The sequence below is a fragment of the Bidens hawaiensis genome, unplaced genomic scaffold (assembly GCF_021521415.1).
Source record: "Bidens hawaiensis isolate Kalapana, Puna unplaced genomic scaffold, B.hawaiensis_p1.1 tig00033632_1, whole genome shotgun sequence".
Lineage (NCBI taxonomy): Eukaryota > Viridiplantae > Streptophyta > Magnoliopsida > Asterales > Asteraceae > Bidens > Bidens hawaiensis.
This window is the reverse complement of record NW_027495787.1, coordinates 20,464-45,968: the sequence shown is the minus strand read 5'-3', so window position 1 is coordinate 45,968 and position 25,505 is coordinate 20,464. Positions and strand designations below refer to the sequence as shown.

The window sequence follows — 25,505 nt, the reverse complement described above, 5'->3', positions numbered from 1 at the left end:
TGCTGGCATTGGTGATGAATCATCGTTCGGTATATAAGTTGGACATTTTGCTTGACTCTCGTCATCGATGATCATGTTATGCAATATGATACACGTATACATAGCGCTTTTCATTCTTTCCAACGACCATAGATGACATGGATTTTTAACAAAATGCCAACGTTGTTGAATAACCCCAAAACAGCTTTCAATGTCCTTTCACGAAGAATCTTGCACTCTTTTAAAATATTCTCTTTTTTCAATGATTGGGTTTCTAAATGTTGTCACTATAATCGCATACTCCGAATTATATCCTATCACCCAAATAGTAACCATGTCAGTAGTGGTTACCGTTAGCCCAAAACAAAGCTACGAGAATGGTATTGGAGATGTAACCCTCCATCACAGGCGATTGTTCTAAGAAGTTTATGTCATTGTTGGAGCCGATGATACCAAAGAACTCCGACCAAATCCAAAGGTCGTATGAAGCAATCGCCTGAAGACTGACTGTTGGTCCTTCTTGTTCACCTCGTGTGTATTGACCTCGCCATGTGGTTGGACGGTTAGCCCATTCCCGGTGCATATAATCTATACTCCCGATCATGCAGGGTAAACCATGCACCCTTGCATGCGCCTTGTAAATCCGTTCTAGATCGTTACAATTTGGCATTCTTAGATAATGTGGAGCATACATCTTTATTATTCCTAAATAAAATAATTAATTAAAATCAATTAAAAAAACAACAAGAGATATATATGTTTAGAATTGAAATATACCATAGCAGAAATACTCCAAGGTGTCTCGGGTTGTTTTTCCGGCCATCTTTAAGTACTCGTCGTTGATGTCAGTCGTGTTTTCGTAGGCGAGCATGCGTATAGTCGAGGTAACCTTTTGGATTGCGGTGAATCCTAGCGTCCTTCGACCATCCGGTTTTGCTCAAAGTAATCAAGTTCGCGCTCCAAATATTCGGTAACGCGCAAAAATAAACGTTTAGACATCCGAAATCGACACTTAAAAGTCTTCGGGTTCTTGTATCTCGGCGACTCATCAAAGTAATCTTCCATCAAACGAGCGTTCGAGGCAAATGGTCTCGTTCAATATATGTTGTTTTCTTAATTGGGGGTGGAGGAGAACGAAGAGATCTCATATAATTTGTCGCGTGCAAAACCGCACTCGTAATCGCTTATTCCTCCGCGTCGTCATCGGCTTGTTGGTCGGTGCCAAAAAACTGGTTGTATAAAGTAGTGGGAGCATCCATATGTCTGATTTTGTATAGAGTCTGTTGTGTATAAAGTTTGAGAAGTATGAGTTTTGATTGGAGAGTGGATGAATTATATAGGAATTTTTTTTAAAGAGCTGTTGGTTTCAACGGTCAAATTGTGGAATGTTTCAAAATTCGTGCCATACCAACGTTATCTACAAAATGCTTGTAAGCCCCCCCCCCCCCCCGGCCTCAAAACGCCGCAGGGGCGGGGGTGCCCCCGGCGTTTTCACTCAAAATGCCGTGAAAAAACGATGAGTGCGAATGGTCTTAAGGAAAAATAGATGGAAAGAGGGCATATTTTTAGAAAAAAAATAAAGTTCTAGTTTTATTAAATGCTTTATTTTGTTAAAAAAAGAAGAAAGAAGAAAAGCTTTCCACGATTTAGTTATACGATAAGATTAGTATTACAAATAAATTTTTCAAAGCCACTCATTTGTTAAAAATTATGTAATAATACTCTTTCAGTAAATTATTTTTTTAAGAACACTTTTTAAGAAAAAAAACACATACCTAATATTAATTTTCAAAACGATTAAAAATTTAAGGTGTATATTTAGAAAAGGAAATCATCATGATTTCTAATTAATTAATGCTTTATTTTATTAAAACTTTTCATGCTATAGTAATAAATTATGTAAAGAAAAAATTCAGACATTAATGTAAGGCATCCTCGCATCAAATTAAATTTTAATGTTAATGTGAAGACCACACCTATTTAATTTTACGTTTCCTCAACACTAAACTACTATATAGAGAGATATGCAAAGGAAACATGCTCAAATATGGTTTTTCTTATGGCAGCGGTTGTATCCATGGCATTATGTAGCTCGGTGACGAAGCATACGGTGGGTGGCGCCTTTGGTTGGAGAATTCCAATAGACCCCGCTTTCTACACTAAGTGGGCATTAAATAGGATCTTTACTGTCGGTGACTGTTTGGTCTTTAACTTTAGTGTCGATGATTTCACAAAAGTGTCAAAAGAAGAATATTATAGATGCAACATAAATAATCCTAGAGATACCACAACAACCAGTCCTACCACCTTCAACTTGACAAAACCCAAACACCATTATTACATCTCTTCATTGGAGGGACATTGCGACTTTGAACAAACACTAGTAATTAATGTTATCTCAAAGGGTTACTCTTCTATGAGGGTCTGATTTGTATATGTACTATGTTAGTCAAGTAATTGCCTTGAAATAATAAGTTTTATAATTGTTTTAATAAAAGTTAGTTAATCTTTAAAGATGCAAACTGCAAAAGTTTGATACATGTATGTATGTATGTATGTATGTAGGGGTGTCCAAAATACCCGAACGCGATTAACCCAACCCGAACTCGAATAAGCTAATTAGGGTCTGGTTAAATAGGGTCAAAGAGTGTTAATCGGATTATTTGGGTTAATTTGGGTTAACTCGTATAACCTGGATTGTTAATAGAGTCGGTTTCGGGTAAACCCGAATAACCCGATTCGTGGTGATAGTTAACTTCAAATACAATGATACAGAGGTGAAATAAGCACTAAAAAGTCAGTACTAGAAGTTTTATAGAGAAGTAAATTATTATGTTTGTTCGTAAACCATTCGACGGGAAGTTCAGTTACGTTGTGTTCATCTAATTAAATGATCGGACATGAATACATGTGTCATTTGTTCATCTATGTTTGTGAACGTTTGTTTATTATTTAAGTTTGTTTACACTCATTCAAGTTCGTTTACATATTAATAGAAATTTATTAAATATTATTTGCATTTAGAAATTATATCGCCCTAATATGTTTTATATTTGTTTGTTTGTTTTCATTTATGTTTGTTTATGTTCATCAATGTATGCACATATATGTTTCTTTATGTTCGTTAATGAACGAACATAAACAAGCACAAACATGTTCATTTTTTAAACAAACGAACATTAACACGAATATTTGTTCGATTAAGTATTTGTGTTCGTTTAAAGTTAAATGAACGAACATGGACATGCCCTTATTCATGTTCCTTCATTTCGTTTACATGCCTATGTGTAATTATAAGATAATTATTTGTGAAAGAGATTGGAAGGTGAGTGGAATGAGAAATATTGCAGCCCACAAGTTACAAACACAAAAATCAACTTAAAAATATAAAATAACATGGTTAACTCGACTAACCCGACCCGACTAACTCAAAACCTGAATAACCCGAACCCATCTAACCAGAACCTTAATAGTGTTGGGTTTTGGGTTAGATATTTTATAAGGAATTCCAACTAACCCGACCCGATTAACTCGAAACCCGATCGGGTTGACCCGATTAACACCCCTATATGTATGTATGGTTAAACAAAAAAGAGCATTGTGTTTAAAAGGAGCACTGAATGAAGTTTTTCAAGGGACAAAGATGAAAATTAGACTATATTCTAAGACTACACGTAGTGGTAGACTGATGGAGCGCTAAAATGATGATTTGACTCACCAACTCTTGCTAAAAAAGCGAAACCATTACTCCACAGTTAAAATGGGCACTATTGTCATGTTCCGCCATACTCTAAACGGCGCTAATGGTAAGAAATAAGTTGGGAAATTTCACACAACCCATTTAATGATTCAATGACTAATTTACTAAATGAAAGTTCTTTTTGCCTATATAATTTTTTAAATCATAGAGAACATTTATAACTTATATATATATAAACCTTCGTATATTTTCAACAATACTCTCTGATAATTCATTCTCTAATTCTTTCGTATGTTATAAAAAAAATAGATAAATATATTATATAGTGTAGAAGTATAGATTTAGATTGATATTTTCACTAGTTAATGGGTCAATCAAAGATATAAATAGTTAATTAAACAAACTTGGTTTTGATCATTGGTTTTATTTAATTTGCTTCTACTATGCTAGTCCATGAGAAGAAACAAGAAGACATTGCTCAAAATAAAATGAAACAAGTTTATGGGCTTAAGCTTTTGTTGATGGGTTATCCTAGCTACTGGGCTGCTAATTAATTATGGGCTGTTGATTTTGGGCTACAAAATAGACGATAAAACAAATTAAAAAGAGAAAGGATATCGGCGGTTTGCATTTAAGAGGGATCGCACGACAGATAGTTTGTGGGACACGGTTTTCTAAGGGGCTTATAGGGCTGTTTACAGAAAGGTATGAGTGAAAAATGGAACGGGTTTGGTTGGTATTGGTAACCGTAGTCATATACTCGGTGGGAAATTATCTATCGTGTATCAAGCATGCTTGCGAGTATCGGGTATACTATTTACTTTGTTAAAAATTTCCTAATGGGATTTTCAAATACTTATTTTTTCTTATGATTTTAATTACTATATAATTCTATGTTTTATACGAAAACAATAAATTTAAATTTGTTAAGTTTCATACATATCATCATCACTACAAAAAAATTTTGAAATATGTAAGATTCATTATCATATAAATCCAAAAGGGTAAGTTACTAGTGTATCATAAAATATATAAATAACATTATAAAATTCTTTCCAGAGTTAAGGCATAATAATGCAAGATTGAATAGTAAACAAGCTTCAATTATATCATTATTAGTACTACCAAACAAAAGACAAAATTTATTTGAAACCTTTGTCATCATAAAACAATATTATTTTTCTGAATGATTAGAGTAGTTAGACTATAAAAAGCTGATATGTAAATACACCTTAGATACAAGAAGCATTTTCTTTTCAAAACAAAAATTTTGTTTTGTTATTAGTTCACATGATTATTCTGATGCCATTGCAATCTCATTTCTCATAAGAGGTGTTCCCTTTGTTACAAGGGATTTTGCTAAAACTTTCAAATGAAGATCAATCTGAACAACTTACATTCCATGCCATTCGAGCCAAAGAGTCATTAGGTTCTTTAGTCGTCGAAAACAACTGAGTAAATGGATTTAAAGGCTCGGGCACCTCTAACCCACCTTCCAACATTTTAACAACAATGCTCATCATGGGCCTAGCCTCAAACTTATATTGAACACAACAAAAAGCCACCTTTAGCATCCTCTCTGCAACTCCATAATCTTTCTCTTCAATATCACAATCTACCAACAAATCTTTCAATTGGTTTTTTGCATATTTGCCCCATGCCCAAATAGGGAACCATTGTTGGCTATCAACAAGAGTAATGTCCATGTTCCTCCTCCTCCCTATGATCTCAAAAAGTAGCATACCGAAACTATAGACATCACATTTGTGTGTAACTTGAAGAGGCATCCAGAGCTCAGGAGCAGCATAGCCCGGTGTACCTCGTCCCCTTGTCATGGTTATATGGGTCTTATCCCTATTGCAAAGTTTGGCCAAACCGAAATCAGCTACCTTGGCACAAAAATTTGAATCCAATAATATATTTCCCGGTTTAATATCATAGTGAACTATTCTTTGAGCACATTCCTCATGCAAATATCTTATGCCTCTTGCGGTTCCCACCGCAATCTCGTGAAGCTTGTCAAACCCTATCATATCCCCTTTATTCCCTTTAAACAAATGATTATCCAATGAGCCGTTAACCATGAACTCGTATACAAGAGCTATTAAACTTGATTCAAAACAAAACCCATAAAGTCTTACAAGATTAAAGTGATGGGTTCTTCCCATAGTGCTAACTTCCGCCATGAATTGCTCCTCAATTTGCTGGTTAGAGGTCCCATTTAGTACCTTCACTGCCACTTGCTTGTTGTTGCTGATGATTCCCTTGTAAACTTTCCCGAACCCGCCTGAACCCAATTTAATGTTGAAGTTATCTGTGGCTATTCTTAGTTGTCGAGAAGTGAACCGTATAGGCTTTTCCCTTTCCATGTCATCCAGGAACCGAACCATGGCTAGGGGAATAAACCAGGAGTTGTCATTCTCCGTCTTCTCTACAAAATAATCTCCATGTCTGAACAAACCATACGTCCCCAAACAAACTGCAAAAGAGAAGCCATTAATAACAAGAATCTGCTTTAACTTTAACTACAAGTACAACATATATACCAAGAAATACAATAGCAATAGCCACAAGACCAACAATGAGGCCAGTAGGAGGATAATAAGAATCAGACATAACTTGGAGCTGAAAACCTTTAAAAGTTGAACATTAATACACACACCATACAAAATACAAGACTTTTTAGATAAGTAATACTTTAAATTTGTCAACTTTGGTGAAGTTGTCACTAGTCAGAGACCATGTGATATATTGCCAAATGCCAAGGGAGTAACATATAAATTTGTCAACTTTTTAGATAAGTAATGATTCATTTTTCCAAATGCGTTTGATCATTAAGTCACATGTAGGGCACACCGTTGAGTTAGAATGGTTCAACTTAAATTCAGCCAAAAATGTCGACTTTCTGTAATTCTTATGCTTGTCATTTTTCTTTTAACGGATAGTTAAAGTTTCGCCTTGATGAATATAAAAACACTTCTCTCTTAAACATCATAGAAAACAAAGTTTCAAATTCTAATATCTAAATCTTTAAACTAACTACCCCTCCGGTTACTTGTCATATCCCCCTCCCCCACCCCCACTCCCCACCCAAAAAAAAAAAAGAAAAAAGAAAAAAAGAACCACACTCATAAAAAAAAAACTTTTGTATTCCCCTTCAAATTTTATAATCAACAAAACAAACACAAACACAAGGATATATGTCCATTCATATAACTTTGGATGGTTAAATGTTGTGATTCTATTTTTTATTTTTTCAATTAAATTAGTTTTCTGAATGTTTTGATATTTAATGTCTTCATCTTATTAAATATATATAAAAACTATTTTTATGTTAATAATACAAATTATCACACTTGTAACTTTTTTTTTCCTATTAAACTATTATTTTTTTCAAATATAAACACTATTTATATGTTAAAATATTAATTATCACATAGCATTATATATTTTGTTCTCAAATCACAAAATTTGTGAAATTTATTACGTAAATACAATATTTATTTATTTTATTTATTAACAAATATTATGAAATTTGTTTGAAAAAAAAGCAAAATGTCTCTAAAAACTATTTAAAAAGCAATCTCTAAAAAAATAAAACAATTATTGAGAAAATATGTATTTTTAAAGAATAAAAAATCATTTTAAAATTATTAAAAAAAAGTTAAAAAAATCATTGAAATGCATTTTAAAAAAATGATTTTTTTTATTGAATTATTTTAACTTAGAGAGATTAAGTATGTTCAGTAAAAATAAAGGAGAAGGGTACATTTTGCATTGCTACTATCTAAATTATATATAGACATATAGATAAAAAAAAAAAAAAAACTTTGTGTGCCTTCATCCGTGGTTTGTTTCTGATGGTCGTGACGAGTGCGGACGAATGTGATGGGCCTTTCTCTGCTTTTATTGGTTTAGAGCATTCTCAGCTCATTCCCTCTCTATATCCATATAATTACACTAAAATCAACCTTTTCTCAAGGCCGTCTTCATGAATTTAAGTATCTTGATCTATCGAAATGAAAATACGCGTAGGCCATAACGATAATGAGATATATAAGCTAATTTTTTTAAATGACAATTAATGGTATAACAATAAAAATAGCAAATATTTAGTATTAAAGTCAAATACCTAATAGCTAACAGCTAATCGATGATTCGTGGCAGGGCTGGTCTTAAATATTCAAGTGCCTGATCCTTGTGCGGGATGAAAAAAGACACTTTGGCAGTTTGGCCCTAATAAATTATAACTAATATTTTTTAAACGACGATTAACATTATAGCAATAGACATAAGTCAAAGTATTAGTTTAACTGATTTTTAGAAAAGCCGATAATTAATATTTTATTGTTTTTAAACTATTTGGTAAAAGATATTAGTTCATATATATATATATATATATATATATATATATATATAAATTGCGCCAAAAGCTTATTAGAAAAACTTATATGAAATATATAATACTAAATGGAAAAAAAAATAAACTAAAAATAAATACAATAAAACAAAACAAAATGGATAACTTTTTATATTAACTAAAAAAACTAACAAAAAAATATGTGCTAGTATATATCTTTGCCCTCAAATACCAAATATGAGTCAGAACTTAATAAGCTTGCGGGCCAGTCATATCTCCACCCATTACCTGCCGGTTATATAAAGACTCGAACTACAGGTTTTGCCGAGGCTTAGGTTTGGGTGCGGAATAGGAATATTTAGTGACTAAGGTGGATGAAACCTAGTTTATTCAAACACCAAACAAACAACTCAACAATACAGACTGCTAATTACAACTGAATACAAACTTATAATTCTTTTTGCTTTTTTCTAATTTTTTTTACCAAACAAATAAACGATACTAAATCAAATATGTACAACTCTGACTGAGAGATAAGTACATTGTGTACTATGCTCTACAACTGACTATATATACAAAAAAAATAATGAACCGGATTTCATCATACAGGGTTAAAATCAAATAAAGGCCAAGGCTGATATGGCATGTAATGTTCGATTCAACAAATGAAAAGGTATAAGGTCCAGACGAGCTCTTAAGGGATGATTTCGGATAAGGAATTTTATTTAGTGGGGGAATGTAGGGTCAATTTATTTTACAAAGGGAGACAAAAATGAGAAGGATGAGAAGAATTTATAGCCACACAAAAAAAAACCCCTCAAAAGAAATTAAAAAATAAATAAATAGAAAATCATAACTAAAAATTTAATAAAAAAAACAAAAAATGTAAAAGCACAAAAATGTTTTCACTGTCTTCCTCTTTCTTAAAAAAACACAACGTTGAAGGAAAAAGATCATTGTGTTTTTTTGTTAATCATTGTGTTTTGTATTTATTTTCGTCATTGATTGTGTCTTTTTTCCTTAAAATCGTGTCTTTTTTCTTTATATTGTGCTATATTTTTTTCGGCATTATGTTATATTTTGTGATCTATTGTGTCTTTTTTTAGTTATAATTATGTCTTTTGTTCATTTTCGTCACTATGTCCTCTATCTCTCCGTTGTGTCTTTTCGATGGTTTTTTTTAAAATGGGAATGACAATGGAAACATTTTTGTTTTTTTTTTATTTTTTTTGTTTTTTTTATTTTTTTGTTTTTTATTTATATTTTGAGTTATGATTTTTTTTATAACTTTTTTGGAGTTTTTTAGATGTTTTTTGTGTGGCCACAAATCCTTCTCACACTTCTCTTTTTGCTTCCATTTGTATTTTAACCTTTCTCGGGGAACGTACGTATGGGTTTTCTAAAGTCCTAATCTCCATACAGTTGTTAGTATTAAGATCTCTATAAGCATAAGACAAGCAAGTTCTAATTCTGTGAAATATACAGGTTCCACACAAAGCATAATATGGCATGTTTTGAAATATATATATATATATATATATATATATATATATATATATAGATGGTGTGTGTATTAAGTATAAGGGGCTATCTCACAATACGTATGGATATTAGTGCTGCCGATATAAAACATGTATGCCCGTCCCCTTGACTCGTTATCCCCGCCTAAGCGACCCCATTTTCAACTTCTTTTTAAAAAATAATTCTTAGGAAAATTATCGAGAAGCTGAAAAACCAACGATAAATAGAAACCTCTAACTTGGCATTAATAATAATAATTAACGGTTAACAACTTTGGTTTCCGAACACTCTTTAGGTACTATCGGGCTAAAAAGTTCATTTTCCCCCATCCTCACACTTGAGGTTGACATTGTCCTTAATGTTATAATTTTAAGGCATTTAAAGAACATTTAGAGGACGGGGTTAAAATTGACTATTTAAAAATTTAAAAACCGGGGCTCTAATGTGATGATTCTAACAAATAAATCTACAATTACACTTTTAACACTTGAACTAAAATAACAAAATAGATTATGAACCTGAAATCACCTAATGTGAATGATTATGCAATGCTAAATGTGGCTCGTGAACACTCATGAACACTCATCTTCTCCAAAGACTAAAACTAAATCTCAAAACATGTAGAAGCAAGCTTCTCACCATGTGTAAGGCATGGGTCTTTTAAGAATTCGGAAAAATGAATTTTTAATTTATTTTAAAAATTATTACCAAGCTGAATTAGTTAGTTTCATAATAAATTTTGTTAAATGAGATAAAATGTTAAAAGACCTAACTCAATTCCATAGGAATCACGGTTGCATTTAGCGTATGCAACAAGCCTCAAGTATTCTTTAAATGTGGGCTTTTCAGAGTGTTTTATTGTTGAGTATTGTCATGATCTTTCTATCAATCTGTCTATTCAGCAAATAAATAGCAGTTCTGCTATCAATATGTATGGTCTTGGATTATCAATAATGAGTTTTCTTTAGAATTCAGATATTTGATCGATCAACTTACATCTATTATGTCAATATTAATCACTGCTGTTGGAATTATGAATATTATTTATAGTGATAAATATATGTCTCATGATGGATACTTGAGATCATATGAGCTAAACCAACTGTATCACACATTAAGTTTAATTCTTGTTGAATTGAATTAATATGATATCTCAAGGTGATCACTGATATTGTTTATCCACTTAAGCAGCAGGCACAGATTCAGTATAATGTATATTTATGTGACCATTCCAACAAAAATAACATATCATAGTTCCTTTGCAATTACTAGTTAAGGTCCAAAATCATATAAGAATTTTCAAAGAGAAAGCAATTAGGCTCACAACCTAACAAGTATATTTATGTTTCAGGGGCTATGGTATTAATAATAAGGGTTAGGCTATAATAGAAAGTATGTTTTTTATAGGAATGATAAGAAGTAATATAGTCCATTAATTTTGGACATGGATGGTTAAGATTAGTTTAGGGAGAAAATCAAGTGTGAAACAAGAGGAATGACATAATAGGGATAACATATTTGTTGACTTTTTTTCTCCACATGCAAGGCACATATCAAATTCCCCCATTATTTTAAAACGGGCCATAACTTTTTTATACGACATTTAAAAAAAACAAATTCACCATAATAACGAGTGTTTTTTTTAATCTTTAATCTTAGTTATTAAAAGCCATCGCTTCTTGTGCCTGAACCCATTTTTCAGGCTGGCTCAATAAAAGACTTTTATATGAGTACCATATTGCTATATAAAACTTAAAAAAAATAGTGGGTTTTTTACAAATTATGTTTGACCAAATTTGTGTTTTTCATTGTGTTTTTTTTTCATGGTATTTTTCTATTGTGTTTTCCACATTGTGTTATACAATTGTTTTTTTTGTTGTGTTTTTTTTTTCATAGTGTTTTTTCCATTGTGTTGTTATTACAATTGTGTTTTTTAGTTGTTTTTTTTCGATTTTTTTCATAGTGTTTTTTTTTTAGTGCTTTATACATTGTGTTTTTTTCATAGAGTTTTCCATTGTGTTTTTTCCGGTTGCCGTTTTCCAGTGATAGTTTTGTCGGTGACTTTTCGGTGAATTTTTTGGCGATTTTTCCGGAAAACTTTCCTGAGGATTTTTACCAAAGACTTTCGAACGACTTTTCCGGTGAAAATTTCCAGCGAAATTTCTATAGACTTTTTTTGGTGAGGTGGTGGCGGTGGGTGATGGTTGTGATGGCGGTGAGTGGTGGAGTGGTGGTGATTGTAGGAGATGAGTGAAGATGTAAGTGGGTTTTTGAGATTAATGTAAGTGGGTTTTTAGATTAAAGTAGTAGACTAAAATTCCCTTCTTCCTAGCCTTCCTAGGAAAATCAAAATTCTTATTTAAAATTAATCCTTAATAATAAATCAAGTATAGAACAGATGACATCCATACTTGCTATGAATCGAATGAATGTCAAAATCTTAATAAATAAATACGAATGAAACCTCCATTGATTTGACACTAAATATATCAAACAGGTAGAATTTAGAGTTAGAAAAGATGTTATGTTGAATTTATTATAATTATTTGCATACTAAACTATCGTTTGAACACATTTCAAATTTTTTGTGCTACATCTATGGCCCGCGTGCCAAAATTAAGTTATAACGGTTTGTGTCACACCTCAACCTAAGGCATAAATACCGGGGCATGAGCATGATTGTTCACAGCTCGAAGATACCATCATACATAAAATGTGACGATATCTATTAAGTTAATTATTTTCAAATACAGTGCACAAGTATTCAAAACACAAATAAATAATTTAATACAAGTAATCCAATCAAGATTTAAATAATAATTGTCTTAATTAAAATCCTAGGGTCTTTCTAAGTGTCCATACTTCAACTTCAATTCAATGGCAAGCTGCATATGCGTAGAAACAGAGTTTGTCAGCAACACATGTTGAGTGAGTTTATCACCAGTTTTGCAATGAAATAATATTAATATAATAAATAAAAGAAATAAGCAAAACGTAATAAATGCGGCAAACAAATCAAACCGTAAGCAAATAAGTTGTCAATTAACCATTGCCAAGCGAATCGGGCATTGGTAATCAACCATGAGCAAATAATAATAAGACCGTTGCCAAGCGAATCGGACATGGGTAAATAGTAATGAGAACCCTATACAAGGGGATATGATGGACCTCTCCGAATACGAATGCGCACAAAAACAAGTAAACACATAACAAGTATATTTGATCAATCACACACAATTATACGTTTGCTAACTTTTGAGATATATATATATATATATATAATATGAAATACGCATATGTCCCCCAAAACGTTTAGAAAACTTAGTAAAATAGGGGAATGATAAAACTCACATTAGATGGAAGGCAAGTGATTAATAAATATGATAAACGAACTACGATTTAAACGTGTCGGCCACTAACGTGTCGAACGAGATAACAATCAAAACCTAAAACTTTGATATATGATAATATGAGTGAAAAGGAATTTAATGTCGTTCGAATCGATCCAAACGGACGTTTAGAACTAGGGAGGCTCCATCGCACGGCACCCCAGCCACCATAACATATTCAGTTTTGACGATTTTGGTCCTTGTGGCTTATTAAATGGTCAATTAGTGAATCTTTTATGCACAGAATAAGGACAACATGTATAAAGGCTATAAAAGGAACATTAGAAACTTAAATACTTATAAATATTTTATTTTTGATTAATATTAACGATATAAAATATTCCCGAGTCGGGTTAAACGCAAACGAATACGGGTTTAAAAAATCCGAGAAGTTACAGTCTCCCCTACTTTGGGGAATTTCGTCCCGAAATTAAGGAAAACTAAAAGATCATCGTTTTGAAAATAATTAAACTTTTTAAGAAAAATATCATAACTTCGAACTTCTAATAAAAGAAGCAACGCTCCAAATAACAATCCAATAAGGGCACGTATATATAGGATGTACCAGCGGCGTATCCACCATGTCCTTATCATCTCAACATTTGTATCATTACTCACTCAAACTACTCTCAGTTCTTGATTATGACACACGATTGTACGTATTATGAATTCCATGCGAGGACTTGGATAATTATGTTCGCGACCATATTACTCTAATCGTCGGATGGTCCGCATAATCCATCCAATCATGTAGGTTATAAAACATTTAAAACAAAATTTTAAGAGAAAGCATATGTTTTTGAAAATTTTAAATAATGATAATCATGGTATGAAACCACTTCTAAAAATAAATGTTTGATTTTAATTTAATAAAACAGTGTAATTTCCTAAACACATGTTTGATTTTAAGATACCATCACATTTTATGTATGATGGTATCTTCGAGCTGTGAACAATCATGCTCATGTCTCGGTATTTATGCCTTAGGTTGAGGTGTGACACAAACTGTTATAATTTAATTTTGGCACGCGGGCCATAGATGTAGCACATAAAAAATTTGAAATGTGTTCAAACGATAGTTTAGTATGCAAATAATTATAATAAATTCAACATAACATCTTTTCTAACTCTCAATTCTACCTGTTTGATATATTTAGTGTCAAATCAATGGAGGTTTCATTCGTATTTATTTATTAAGATTTTGACATTCATTCGATTCAAAGCAAGTATATATGTCATCTGTTCTATACTTGATTTATTATTAAGGATTAATTTTAAATAAGAATTTTGATTTTCCTATGAAGGCTTGGAAGAAAGGAATTTTAGTCTACTACTTTAATCTAAAAACCCACTTACATTAATCTCAAAAACCCACTTACATCTTCACTCATCTCCTACAATCACCACCACTCCACTGCTCACCGCCATCACAACCATCACCCACCGCCACCACTTCACCAAAAAAAGTCTCTAGAAATTTCGCTGGAAATTTTCACCGGAAAAGTCGTTCGAAAGTCTTTGGTAAACAATCCTTGGGAAATTTTGCCGGAAAAATCGCCAAAAAATTCACCGAAATGTCACTGACAAAACAATCACTGGAAAACGGCAACCGGAAAAAACACAATGGAAAACACTATGAAAAACACTATGAAAAAAACACAATGTATAAAACACTATAAAAAAAACACTATGAAAAAAAACGAAAAAAAAAACAAATAAAAAACACAATTGTAATAACAACACAATGGAAAAAATACAATGAAAAAAAAAACACAATGAAAAACACAATTGTATAACATAATGTGGAAAATACAATAGAAAAACACCATGAAAAAAAACACAATGAAAAACACAAATTTGGTAAAACATAATTTGTAAAAAACCCACTATTTTTTTTAAGTTTTATATAGCAATATGATACTCATATAAAAGTCTTTTATTGAGCCAGCCTGAAAAATGGGTTCAGGCACAAGAAGCGATGGCTTTTAATAACTAGGATTAAAGATTAAAAAAAACACTCGTTATTATGGTGAATTTGTTTTTTTTAAATGTCGTATAAAAAAGTTATGGCCCGTTTTAAAATGATGGGGGAATTTGACATGTGCCTTGCATGTGGAGAGAAAAAGTCAACAAATATGTTATCCCTATTATGTCATTCCTCTTGTTTCACACTTGATTTTCTCCCTAAACTAATCTTAACCATCCATGTCCAAAATTAATGGACTATATTACTTCTTCATTCCTATAAAAAACCATACTTCCTATTATAACCTAACCCTTATTATTAATACCATAGCCCGTGAAACATAAATATACTTGTTAGGTTGTGAGCCTAATTGCTTTCTCTTTGAAAATTCTTGTATGATTTTAGACCTTAACTAGTAATTGCAAAGGAACTATGATATGTTATTTTTGTTGGAATGGTCACATAAATATACATTATACTGAATCTGTGTCTGCTGCTTAGGTGGATAAACAATATCAGTGATCACCTTGTGATATCATATTAATTCAATTCAACAAGAATTAAACTTAATGTGTGATACAATTGGTTTAGCTCATATGATCTCAAGTATCCATCATGAGACATATAATTATCACTATAAATAATACCCATAATTCCAAAAGCAGTGATTAATATTGACATAATAGAAGTAAGTTGATCGATCAAGTATCTGAATTCTAAAGAAAACTCATTATTGATAATCCAAGACCATACATATTGATAGACAGAACTGCTATTTATTTGCTGAATAGACAGATTGATAGAAAGATCATGACAATACTCAACAATAAAACACTCTGAAAAGCCCACATACGACGAAAACTTTTTGTTGACGTCCAGAAAATAGAAGTCCCAGCCTTATTGACATAAGAACTGGAAGTGAAAAAAAAAAGGTACTGTCCATGCATATTGATACAGTGGTGGAGCCAAAAAATGTTTTCTACGGGTTCGGTGTTTTTCGGTCCTCAATTTATTTAGGATTGTCTTTGAGACTTCCGGTGCCCCGAAGGAGTACTAAAAAAATGAGTCCTTATATAACATTTTTTCTTGTAAGTCAACAAAAAGTTGTGATAACAATACACAAACACAAAGTTATTGTAGCAATAAAAAAAAGAAAACAAAGTTCAATAATAAAGAAAACAACGTTAACAAATAGTTAAGGGCGTTCTATATTCGAATGTTAACCGAACCGAACCGATTACTCTAACGATAACAAAAATTAATATCATCATACGGAACTTATCACGGCTATTGATTAACTAATAAAAAAGATAAAGATACATCGGTAAGATATTAAAATAGATATAGCAGAAAACAATTTATAGAAAATAAGAAATTATTATAGAATTGCTTTAAACTATCGAATTTAATTGTGTGTGTGCAATGCAGCATGTTGTTAATTTAGTTTGCTGTGTTTTATTCTTTATTTAGAACCAGAGTTAGTCTAACGACGTGAAAACTAAAAACACGACTCTGACTACCTATCTTCAATGTTCTCTTCCTTTCATTTTAAAATGATAATGGGTTTGATCGTCGAAAAATAACGGGTTCGTTTGTTAATACAATCCTATACGTTCTATATTAAACAAAAAATACATTGGGTTCGGGCGAACCCGGTCCCGTAAAGCTAGCTCCGCCACTGTATTGATATGTCTGTTATGTATACATAAAAAAAATATTCTTAATTAATTGTTTCTGATTCACTGGATCTTGCCTATTTTGAAAAAAGTCAATATAAAATCAAGATATGCACTAACTTACTGAATCATTTTATACTAGTATTCATTTTGAGTCTTTTTAAAGTCGTTCAAATATTCAAAAAAAAAAGAAGTTATAATTACAAGAAGTTATAATTGGTCAACTGATATGACCAGGTGACATAAAAATGAATACTTATAAATGGAAAATAAAAATAGAGCAAGAATCAAAACATAAATATGAACCTAAACATAAGATTGGTCTACTTTGATTTGCGATTTCGGAAGACCGGGCTCACAAACCTTCTGCTCCCCGGCTACACAAGCTTCCAATCTACTAAGACCACCGATAACTTGCAAATAAGGGCCGACAATTCTAATCCTCAAATTTCAAAATCAGATTTGGCGATCTCCATAAGGAAAAGGTTATTTGACTATTTAGTCGGCAAAACCCTTAAAACGTGACTGATCTTCGAAAACTGAATACCCTCTGCCAATCATTTTCAGTGCGAAAAAAAGCGTGTAACAACGCGCCTATACCCTCAAACTTATATTGTTCCAACCCGAAAACCAGCCAATGAAACGCTAGTCAAAAACAGCCCAGCCAAATCGAATTTGAAAAAGTTTTTGAATTAAAAGCTAGCCTACAGCGATGATACACACAACACAAACGAATCTCATTAGGTGACCACATCTAATAGATCTCAACACGTATTTTGTGGATACCATGCTTAAAGATGTAATTTTAGTTTGTAGGCATCAAATGACAAATTGTATCCGGTTATAAAATTATGCCCATGACTATTGAGTGCGTGCTACAAATTTACTTGTCCAGGTTTGTCGGAATGCCCGTACTATAGTCTTATGTGGTTAAAATGACCCATTATGATGCTCATTAGCCGAAACCCGGTCTAAAATTTACCTTAAAAAACCGACTTAAAATATATAAGATTTAACTACATTACTAGTTTACTACAGGTTAAGTAACTTCAATAATCTTAAATTTCTAATCATTTCAACATACTCTTTATTTGCGTCTCAGTATGGGTAAACAGGTTCGGGCAATCACTCAAGTTACCTTTGTTACAAAATGTCATGAATTTGTTTTAAAGCTGATCATAAATGCTACTAGCATATGTTGATGTGACATGCAATTGTGCAAAATAGGTAATGCGGCATCCCAATTGTATCAATTTAAAATAGGTAATGCGTCCCCCAACTGTATAAATTGATGCGAAGCCCCGTCCCACTGTTAAAATTGATACGAAGCCCTATCTAATATTCACACACTACCGAGAGTTTTATACAACTGATTTGTCACCTGAGCTGTTTTATTTACACAATTGGCTCATCATGCGAGCATATGTAACCAGGTAAACTCCAAATCTTCAAAGTTTTACAACATTAACCCGTTATAAATGTTGAGTCAACTAGGTGGAACAATGATACAATGTACAAACTTGATTATTGATGTTGGATCAAGTTATTCAACAAAGGAAGGAAGACGAAAATGAGAAGGATGAGAATGATTTATAGCAAATAAAACTCATTAAAAAAATTAATAAAAAAACCCTAACTCAAAATTTAATAAAAATGAAAAAGTAAAAACACAAAAATCTTTTCACTGTCTTTCTTGTTCTAAAAAAAATGTTGAATGAAAAGCATCATTATATTTATTTTCGTCATTGATTGTGTCTTTTTTTCTCGACATTGTACCTTTTTTTCTTTATATTGTGTTATTTACTCCACATTGTGTTATATTTTGTTCGGCATTATGTTATATTTTGTGATCTATTGTGTCTTTTTCTAGTTATAATTGTGCCTTTTGTTAATTTTCGTCATTGTGTCTTTGATCTCGGCATTGTGTCTTTTCGTCTGTTTTTTTTTTTTTTTTTTTTGAACGGGAATGATGGGGAATCATTTTAGTTTTTTAATTTTTTTCGTTTTTTATTTATATTTTGAGTTATGATTTATTTATTTATTTTGAATTTATTTTTAAAGGATTTTTGTATGGACACATATCCTTCCTACACTTTTTATTTTTATCTCCATTTGTATTTTAACTTTACCCTAATGTTGATGACTATTAATAAAGAATGATGACACCAATGATACATAACAAAATTAAATTGTCTTAATGACATGGTTGTCCAATCTGATTACCCGATAACATTGGTCCATGTACTCGATTATATACTTGATGTACTAGAAACTTTTTATTATATTTATTTTAAATATATGAATATATTTATATATTATACTGTAATCTCGTAATATATTAATCAATTATATATCTATATTGTCTTAACCAGGCCCATGCCAGACAACATAGTTTGACCAGAGTGTGACATCGGAGCTCTCTAAATTTGAAGTGTGCGATATCCTAAATAAAAGAAAATCTTCATTCCTAAAAAAATTATATATCTATGTGAAAATATGAATTTGAAGGTGGAAGCAGTTGGTGTTCCGAATTTCTATAGCCTGACTATCTTTCTGTTTCTTAATAATTAATAACAAAATATTGAATTACAATGTCAGTTTCTCACGTGTACATCTGGACAGCTCGACATCGTCTTCTTCTCTTGGCAGCAGTTCTAGAATCCGTAGTTCCATACCTCACCTCCATAAATCACCTCTCATCTAGTTCGCAGGGCCGTCTCGTAGGTAAACAAAATAAGACAAAGACTTTAGGCCTCAAATTTTATAGGGTCTCAATCTAAATAAAGGTTTATATTATAGGTTTTTGAAAGTGGGTTTTTTTATAATCGATAAGTCAGTGACGGACCAAAAGTTAAGGAGAACCCCATATATCAATGTATATCATCCATATTTCATAATTCGTGGATACTCTTAATATCTATATGCATAAAAAAAGGCCTCAGTATTTTAGTTAATTTTAGGCCTCTAAACATGTTGAGCCGGCCCTGCTAGTTCGTCTTCTCCCTAATCGGCGCGACGGATAACAGATTCTCTAATCAGCTCGACCTGATAGAAACCTGACGGGTTTTGAGGTTGGGTATACCAACGGGTATTTTGTCAAAATCCGATAGAAACTCGAAACCCGATGGGTAATTACCCAATAAATACCTAACGAGTTTGAGACGGACTTTAATAATCAGGTATGGGTTTAGGATTACCTAACATGTCCCATTACCATCCCTACCCCTCTTTAGTCATGACCTTCCCTGAAATTTCTTCTTTGAAAGTTGTGTTTTATGACTCTTATGACACAAGTTAAACTTTCAAACATAATAAAAATTCTAAATCTAGATCTAAATTTCAACCACTGATCACGGCAGAATTTTTCAAACCACTCTCTATAGGTTTTTTATGAGGATGATAATTCCAAACGTATGGTTTTTTCCACAATTTTCAAACACTTGTTTAGTTGATTACTACGTGATGTTGGACGTAATTTCCATCTTAATAGGCTTGTCACGTGTGGGTAACCGACTTGAATCTATTGAGCCCGTGGGATTCATTAATATGTAATTGGTTTATGGGGTTGCAATTAGGATTTTATTATATTTGGTAATGTTTTGCTTAGCAAGTTAGGTAAGTCTAAATAAACCTAGTTATAGTTAGACATTATAGATTATAAAGTAGATGCAACCGAGTTAGTGTTTATCAATAGTCAAACCGAGTTAGGGTTTGAGAGTTTGTAATAAGTATTTTGAGTTATATTTTCTGATTAATAAACGAGAGTTATTCGTTTACTTCATGTTTGATTATCGATCCGGGACTTGACATGATGTCTTATTATGTGACATCGGTTTTTTAATAATTAATGACTAATGACCGTCATGGTTTTAGTATGATACTAGATTATTGACCCGTGCACGACACGGACGAAAATATAGAAATCGTCAAATAAACACATATATAATTTCAAACGACAAGTTATTTTTTAATATATTTTTTGAGACACCAACATGATTTCTAATTGCAAATCATATTCATACGCAAACAAAATATTCAAATGCATAAACTTACAAAAATAACTTTACATAGTAGAATGTTTACGAAGAAAATTAAAACTTTAAAACATAAACTTAATAAACTTTAAAAAATAATATTAACAGAAAACAAACAAACTTCACTAGCATTAGTCTGGAAAGCAAGCAAATCAGAAAATAAGCATCTAGGAAAGATTCCCGATACTCATCCAAGAATAATTCAGGCTACATTTCTTCCTAGACTGGGAACACAGTTGATAACATAAACATTCATACACCAATATAACAAACATAGTGACTAATTGATTATGAAAACTGTTTTTACATTTCATGTAAAAAATCTTGCACCCTAATAAACTAAAGCATCCAGGAAAAATTCCTGATAATCATCCAAGAATGATTCGGGTTACATTTCTTCCTGGACTGGGAACACAGTTGATGACATAAACATTCATACACCAATATAACAAACATAATGACTAATTGATTATGAAAACTGTTTTTTATATTTTATGTGAAAATTCTTGCACCCTAATAAACTGAAGCACGTCCAAAGCACATTTAAGAACATAACCGAATAGAAACCTTTTAAAAATGACATTTTTTAACCAGAATCAAATCGTTAAGTTTTGAGAATGACCCATTTTAACCCGAACCAAATCTATATTTTCTAAAATTAACTCGTTATGACCTGAACCAAATCGATATGATTTTAAAAAGAGTTGTTGAAACCCGAACAAAATCGATACCTTTTGAATTGGCTCGTTGACCAGAACTAAATTGATACCCTTTTAACATGACACATTTTGACCCGTGCCATAGCAAATTGAAACATTTCTACAAGGACCCATTTTCATAAATGAAAATTGAAATAACACTTTTGATGACTAAGAAGAAAAATGAAGGTAACAAATGCAACGTTCTTAGCTTTTGAAATCCTTTCTACCAAATGCGAATTCATTATTACTGGTTATGAAGATCCAAAATATATATATATATATATATATATATATATATATATATATATTTAAAGCTTCAATGACTTCAACCCCCGCTTGAAAGTTGAAACTAATGTTAACCTTTCACTTAATTTGTGAAACCTCCATATTTTTTCAGTTTTTAATAAGCACTAAAACCAAACATTAAACAAACTAAATACAAATTGAAACAAAACTATATTGAAAAAACTAAAACAAAATCAAAACCGAAAACCTAAATAAAACCAAATACCAATAAAACTAAACAAAAATCAAAATAAAACTGAAAAACTAAAACCGATAAATCTGAAACTGAACCAAAAATAAAAACTGTAAAAACCAAAACGAAAAACTGAATAAAGTTAAACCCACCTAAAACAAAACTTAAAAACAAAACAAAATCGAAGCGAAACGAAATAACTTTATAAAAACTAAAACCGAACAAAAACCAAAAATCCGAAATGAAACCAAAATAAAAAATAACTACCATGAAACTATAAAAAGAAAAACCCAAACTCATTAAGAAACACATGTATCATTATTATATGCTAAATGTAATTTAATATAATTTTGAATTATTTTATTAGCAAGAAATTATGAAAATACATATTATTTATGGAAAGAGTCATTGCTTTAATAGTATATATGTTATTGACCCGTGTACGACACCAGCGGAAAATAAAAAAAAAATCATTAACTAAACACATATATAATCTCAAACGACAAATTATTTTTCAATATATTTTTTAGACAATAATATGATTTCTAATTGCAATTCATATTCATACGCAAACAAAGTATTAAAATACATAAACTTACAAAGAATAATTTTACATGGTAGAATGTTTACAAAAAAAAATTTTAAACTTAAAAAATAAACTTCATAAACTTGAAAAAATAATATTAACAGAAAACAAACAAACTTCACTCACATTAGTCTGGAAAGCAAGCAAATCAGAAAATAAGTATCTATGAAAGATTCCCGATAAGCATACAAGAATGGTTTGGGCTAGTTTTCTTTCTGGACCGAGAACACAGTTGATGACATAAACATTCATATAACAATTTAGAAAATATATTGACCAACTGACTACGAAAACTGTCTTTACATTTCATTTGAAATGTATTGCACCCTAATAAAACTGAAGCACGTCTAAAGCGCATTTAAGAGTATACCCAAATCGAAACCTTTTTAAAAATTGACATGTTTTGTCCAGAATCAAATCGTTATGTTTTGAGGATGACCCATTTTAACACGTACCAAATCGATATCTTCTAAAATTGACCTGTTATGACCCGAACCAAATCGATACGATTTTAAAAAGACTCATGGAAACGCGAATGAAATCGATACCTTTTTATATTGACTAGTTGACCAGAACTAAACTGATACCCTTTTAAAAGGGCTTCTTTTGACCTGAGCCAAAGCAAATCGAAACATTTATAAGGTGACCCATTTTCATAAATGAAAATTGAAATCCTTTTTACCAAATGCCAATTTATTATTACTAGTTATGAAGATCCAAAAAGAAATATAAAGTTTTAATGACTTCAGCCCACTTGAAAGTTGAAACTCATGTAAACTTTTCGCTTAATTTGTAAACCCTCCATATTCTTTCATTTTTCAATAGACACAAAAACCAAACTACAAACAAATTAAATACAAATTGAAACGAAACTAAATTGAAAAAAACTAAAACAAAACCGAAAACCTAAATAAAACTAAATACCAATAAAACTAAACAGATATCGAAATGAAACTGGAAAACTAAAACCGATAAATCTGAAACCGAACCAAAAACAAAAACTGTAAAAACCAAAACAAAAAACTGAATAAAGTTAAACTCACCTAAAACAAAACTATAAAAACAAAATCGAACAGAAAAGAAACTAAAACGAAACAACTTTATAAAACTAAAACCAAACAAAAACCAAAAGAAGAAATGAAACCAAAATAAAAAATAACTACCAAGAAATTTAAAAAAAAACCCAAACTCATTAAGAAACACATGTATTATCATTATTATTAATAATAATATATTATATTAGAATATGTTAAATGTAATTTTAACATAATTTTGAATTATTTTATTAAAAATAAATTATAAGAATACATATTAGTTATGAAAAGAGTTATTGCTTTAATAATAATAATATAGTAGAAGTAGAAAAATAGTAATAGATAGACTAAGTAACTTTAGTTACTGAAGCAATAAAGACACAAACAGTATTCATTAATTTCTGCCTTCAAAGAAGTCTCACGTATATATATGGTTTGATACAATCAATATTCGTTTCAAATAACTCGATCTCTGTCTCTATCCATGAAACATCGTGAGCCATGCTCCTTGTTTACACTAGCCAAGCTAGTAAAGTTTTATTGAGACTTGATCATCAAAAAGAAATATAATATTTTGAATGAAGATGGTACGTACGTAGTTTTAGTGGCGGACCTAGTATATAACTAGGGGTAGCCTCTGCTATCCCTCAACTTTTCGCCGGTAGTACAAATTTTATGTGTTTTGGTTGGTTTTCGTATTTCACTACCCCTAAAAAAATATAACGTTACCCATGTTTGTTTAAAACCCAACCAAATTAAAAGACGAAACCAATTAAAGCCCAACCAAATTTAAGCACAAACTAAATAAAACCATTTGTTTGTTTTTCCTTTATGCTTAAACGTTTGGTTTAGGTAGGACATCAACATTCAACAAACCAAAGTTTCATTCAATCGTGGCTTCCACCCCACACTGCCCCAACTCCCTGCATGCTACAGCTGAGTAGCCAACGGTCGGTGCTCCTTTAGTCCCTCACTCTTTCGTCCACGGTTTGAATCCTACTTGTTCAATTTAGGTATTCTTCTACTTCTACTTAAAATTGTAATTGTTTATTTGTTTGTATAAATTGTTAATTTGGAATTGTTTATGAGCAATTAAATGAGTTTTTTTAACAGTGAACTTTTAATTTTTGTTGTCTTTAGAATTTGAACCCAAGATCCCTCCAAACCCAGTTGTTTTAAAGGCTTTGCCTTGGCAATGGAGCACCCCCCCATTGGTAGCAATTGAATGATTGATTATGGTTTGTTGGATATACGGATAATATAAATTAGAAATTGTAATTGATTAGGGATTTAGGGTTTATGTGTAAATTGAAATTGATTATAGATTTATAGTTTAAATTTTCTCTCTTCTAAAATTAGGGAACTTGAAAGATGAAACAACAAAGTCTTATTAGCAATCATTTTGAACGAAAATTACAAGAAATGATGATATCGATTCATAGACAAGTTGAAAAAACAAAAAACTATTGTATGAAATATCGTAAAAAAATTGATAATTGTATTAAATACGGTAAAAAAATTCGTTTATATTGTAAGAAATACGGTAAAAAAAAATTTTAAACGTTACCTCTAAGATTATGATCTAGATCCACCACTGCATAATTTGACTATAGAATACAAAGATGCACTCTACGGTCCTAAATACAACTTATCCATGTGAAACATATTATTTTTAAAACAAAAGGTAATGTTTTGTTGTTGTTTCATATGGTTATCCAAGTTTGGTTGTAATATTATCATATACCCCCGTCTTAGAGCATTCTCATCTCACGCCCTATCTTTAAACCAAAAATTACACTAAAAATCACTTTATTTTCTCTCTTCATTTCAATTAAATAATACTTTTTATACCTTTTATCATTACCTTTTCTCTTTCCTTCACTCACAACCACTTTCAAAATATATTAAAAAATTATAGAGGATGAACAGTAACTGTTCATACAGAAAAATCATTATTTTTTCTAAAATATAAAAATTCTTCACTCACAACACCCTGAATCACTCTCTAAATTATAAAAACACCTCTCATATAATATAAGAGGTTGGATGAGAATGCTCTTAGGTGTTGGTGTGACTACCAA

At 31.2% G+C, this 25,505-nt stretch overlaps 1 protein-coding gene and 1 pseudogene across 1 annotated transcript; both read right to left on the bottom strand.

Moving 5' to 3' along the window:
* Nucleotides 1-316: 316 nt before the first annotated feature.
* Nucleotides 317-802, bottom strand: LOC143585234 (uncharacterized). The gene is made up of 2 exons (XM_077067064.1): nt 757-802; nt 317-684 (listed from the first exon to the last, which is right to left on the bottom strand). The coding sequence occupies exons 1-2, from the start codon at nt 800-802 to the stop codon at nt 317-319; spliced, it is 414 nt and encodes a 137-aa protein (XP_076923179.1).
* Nucleotides 803-5,058: 4,256 nt separating this feature from the next.
* LOC143585239 (G-type lectin S-receptor-like serine/threonine-protein kinase At1g34300 pseudogene) lies at nt 5,059-6,087 on the bottom strand (annotated as a pseudogene).
* Nucleotides 6,088-25,505: the final 19,418 nt, after the last annotated feature.